The sequence below is a fragment of the Limulus polyphemus genome, unplaced genomic scaffold (genome assembly GCF_000517525.1).
Source record: "Limulus polyphemus unplaced genomic scaffold, Limulus_polyphemus-2.1.2 Scaffold1654, whole genome shotgun sequence".
NCBI lineage: Eukaryota > Metazoa > Arthropoda > Merostomata > Xiphosura > Limulidae > Limulus > Limulus polyphemus.
Genome location: NW_013667264.1, coordinates 76,427 through 80,955, shown reverse-complemented (window position 1 = coordinate 80,955; position 4,529 = coordinate 76,427). Strand labels below are relative to the sequence as shown.

At 29.1% G+C, this 4,529-nt stretch overlaps 1 protein-coding gene across 1 annotated transcript in view; it reads left to right on the top strand.

Annotated features, from left to right (window-relative positions):
* The window catches only part of LOC106464444 (replication factor C subunit 5-like), a 16,999-nt gene that overhangs the window by 10,345 nt on the left and 2,125 nt on the right, over nucleotides 1–4,529 (top strand). Inside the window, exons 8-10 of the mRNA XM_013924587.2 lie at nucleotides 786–918; nucleotides 1,389–1,466; nucleotides 2,740–2,794. Of these exons, the coding sequence (XP_013780041.1) occupies nucleotides 786–918; nucleotides 1,389–1,466; nucleotides 2,740–2,794 (266 nt within the window). The remainder of the gene's footprint in view (nucleotides 1–785; nucleotides 919–1,388; nucleotides 1,467–2,739; nucleotides 2,795–4,529) is intronic.

Below are 4,529 nucleotides of genomic sequence, written 5' to 3'. Positions count from 1 at the left end.
CCATTGTAACTAATGGTTACTTTCTGTAAGTATCTGTTTAAAACATTGTAACTAATGGTTACTTTCTGTAAGTATCTGTTTAAAACATTGTAACTAATGGTTACTTTCTGTAAGTATCTGTTTCTCGTTAACTTCCTCAAATGCCATAGCAGTACTCTGTAAGTAGAAACAACCATCAGTTACAATGTTTTAAACAGATACTTACAGAAAGTAACCATCAGTTACAATGTTTTAAACAGATACTTACAGAAAGTAACCATCAGTTACAATGTTTTAAACAGATACTTACAGAAAGTAACCATCAGTTACAATGTTTTAAACAGATACTTACAGAAAGTAATCATTATTTACAATGTTTTAAACAGACACTTACAGAAAGTAACCATTATTTACAATGTTTTAAACAGATACTTACAGAAAGTAACCATTAGTTACAATGTTTTAAACAGACACTTACAGAAAGTAACCATTATTTACAATGTTTTAAACAGATACTTACAGAAAGTAACCATCAGTTACAATGTTTTAAACAGATATTTACAGAAAGTAACCATTAGTTACAATGTTTTAAACAGACACTTACAGAAAGTAACCATTAGTTAAAATGTTTTAAACAGATACTTACAGAAAGTAACCATTATTTACAATGGTTTAAACAGATATTTACAGAAAATAACCATTAGGTACAATGGTTTAAACAGATACTTACAGAAAGTAACCATTATTTACAATGGTTTAAACAGATATTTACAGAAAATAACCATTAGGTACAATGTTTTAAACAGACACTTACAGAAAGTAACCATTATTTACAATGGTTTAACAATGTGTACACATGCGTTGGTCATCCCTTGAAGTCGGACATAGCAGATATTGTTGATTGGCTTTTGAATCATGATTTCATCAACACGTATACTCGTATCCTTGGACTCTTGTTTTTTACTTTTAGGTTAATTAAACTTGAAACATGATGTATTGATACATATGCAAGTTGACCTAATGCATTTTATATTTTTTGTAGTTCATATTTTGCTAAAACTATTACCATTTTCTTTTAAAACTGTATTTGAATATATTTTTTGTTTTTTCTTTGAATGTCCAGAGCTTTACATAAGAGTAAGCTTTGTAGTTTGTAAAATCAGAGAAGAAAATTAATGTTTCTTCACATTCAACTGATGAAAATAATATGCATCAGTAATGCTTTGGTTTATTTCACTGAAACTAAAAACATGCTTTAAAGCATTTCAGACTTGAAGGTAATTCAAAATCACGTAGCTTATAAAAAAAAATAAAAATTTTTTTTTTTCAGTCCAAAAATTACAGTTTTGTTAAACAGTTTATTTTTAAGAGTTATTGACTGGCATAAGGTTTTCCTCAATCATTGAAAGATGTGAATGACCTGAAAGTGACGAAAGGTCTCGCTCTTCATGATATTCTTACACAAATTCATTTGTATGTACACAGGAGTAAGTATTTGATACTTTACAATTTACTCTAGATAAGACAGCATACTGCAACACTATACATAAAACATACCACAACAACACTTTGTGTAAAACGTACCACAGCAACATTATACTTATTGTATACCACAATAGTTCTATAGATAAAGGATAAACAATAGCACCATAGGTAAAGATTTTCTCTAATGTTGCTAAGTAACACATCTGGAAGAATAGCAAATGGTGGAATCAGTCATGATGGTGTTTCAGTAGTTTTATATATTTGAAATCTTAGATATTTTATACTTCTTAGTTCTAGATTCCTTTTCTATAATCTTGAAAAAGTTTTACTGTACCAATAAATATAGTTTATAAAGTAAAATATGTAATTAATACTGTTATTCAGTTATACTAGGCTCAGATGCAAGATTGGTTTCAATGAGAAGTCGGTTATGATTTGTTAACAGTGGAGTTTTTTGTTTTAATATAACTTGTAACATCTAATTGGTAACATTGCTATCGGTTGTGATTTGTTAACAGTGGAGTTTCTTGTTTTAATAAAACTTGTAACATTGCTATTGGTTGTGATTTGTTAACAGTGGAGTTTTTTGTTTTAATATAATTGGTAACATTGCTATCGGTTGTGATTTGTTAACAGTGGAGTTTTTGTTTTAATATAACTTGTAACATCTAATTGGTAACACAGCTTCATTTGTGATTTGTTAACAGTGGAGTTTCTTGTTTTAATATAATTGGTAACATTGCTATCGGTTGTGATTTGTTAACAGTGGAGTTTTTTGTTTTAATATAACTTGTAACATCTAATTGGTAACACAGCTATCATTTGTGATTTGTTAACAGTGGAGTTTCTTGTTTTAATATAATTGGTAACATTGCTATCGGTTGTGATTTGTTGACAATGGAGTTTCTTGTTTTAATATAACTTGTAACATGAAATTGGTAACATTGCGAAGCTTTAAACGTAAAGACTGAAAATATTTGTAAGGCAGAGATTGATCTGGTGGTTGGATTTCATAACTGAAGTATTAAAAGCTTGTGTGATTCTGGCATAAAAATGTACTATTTCGAGATTTGTAAGTAATGAAATTTAGAGAATAAGACTAAAAGTATAAATCAAAAAGAAATTGTAGTTTCAGAAGGAGTATCCAACCAATATAACATGACATGTTTATTTTTTTATTGTATGCCTCACGTACTGGTATTAATCATTTGTTTTCTTCAGCTCTAATACACTTTATGTAAATAAACCAATGATATATAATTTCTTGTTTTATAGTTGAGTTCCCAGTTCAAGTAAAGTTACAGTTATTGGAAAAAATGTCAGATATAGAGTAAGTTTTTTATGAGTATTTTTACTGATTATTGGAAAAAAATGGCAGATATAGAGTAATTATTTTTTACACTTATATTTTTATCATTTTTTGTGCAGAAATTCTATGATATATTAAGTTAAAAACTTTATGAAAAATATGTAAATGTTCAATCCTCATCTAGTTTAGCCAGTTGATTAGTGTGTATTGTACACTTGTTAATTTCTATTTTCATATTTCTACCCAGACATTTGTTAAGCTTGGTGTTCCTTAAGTTTGGTACTTTAGTAGGAGTGTGTTTTCATGCATTGCTTCATACTTTTGATATAATACACTTAATAATTTCATCCTGTATTATAGCCATTTTCGTCCTGTTGTGTGTCACCACATGTATTGGTCAGACTTCCTATGTCTACCTACTCTATGTCAATATCTATTATTTATCAAACAAATCCGTGATACTTTCAATTTGAGGACACAAGTCACCCTGCTACCCATAGTTAACTTGAATGTGTTGAAAGATATTTGATGGAAAATTCTTTACCTATTTAATTGACTAATTACTAATTATTTTGCAATAGCTTTCTACTCATACTAATTATTCTGACAAATCATGATATATTTTTTTTTTACTTTTATATAAACTACAGTTTGATACACCTATAAAATAAGTATGGGGATTTAGTTGTGCAGGAATAAAAATTTGTTATAGCTCTTCCTAAATTAGTAATTAAAGTTACACACAATGCAAGTCTGACCTCTCAAACTGTTATCACAAGTTCTGTGGATGTCATTATATGCATGATATAAATATAAAACATTCCATGCAAGCCCAGATTATTCATCTCGGACTTGCACATAGTGCCGATTGTTTCTCTATTCGTTTTAGGTGTAGTTCATCCCGTTTGATACAGTTAACCCAAGAAGTTCCAATTGTACACCACTAGAGTAGTAGTGTTTAATGTAAAATGAGACTAGATGTGTTAGCATCTAACTTCAGAAATTAAATCTTGCGTAGGATACACCAGTGTCAGAATAAGTTAGTGAACTGTAGTATGCTATTCGACAGTTCTTCACTTTATATCCTACACTGTTCTAAATTTATGTGAGAGCAACACACTTAAGGGTTTAACATTAAATTGGGGGAAGAGATTTCTTAATTTGAAATGTGCAAATAGAACATTCCTGATACATTGGCAGTATTATAATGTGTATTTTGAACTCTGACATATGTTTTCTGTTGTTGTATTCTACATTGTCATGGCAAGATTATTATTTATGTAAAAAATATATTCTGTGCAAATAATAAGAGGAAGTAGTAGTACTTGTTAGTCAGAAGTTTTTTAATATGAAATGAATTATCTCGATTAATGTTTTCCGAGTTACCAGAAAGCCAACTTTCCTGACTGCCTTGTTAATATTTTCCTACTATTAATTACAAGTGGGAAATTGGGGGAAGAGGTTTCTTAATTTGAAATGTACAAATAGAACATTCCTGATACATTGGCAGTATTATAATGTGTATTTTGAACTCTGACATATGTTTTCTGTTGTTGTATTCTACATTGTCATGGCAAGATTATTATTTATGTAAAAAATATATTCTGTGCAAATAATAAGAGGAAGTAGTTATACTTGTTAGTCAGAAGTTTTTTAATATGAAATGAATTATCTCGATTAATGTTTTCCGAGTTACCAGAAAGCCAACTTTCCTGACTGCCTTGTTAATATTTTCCTACTATTAATTACAAGTGGG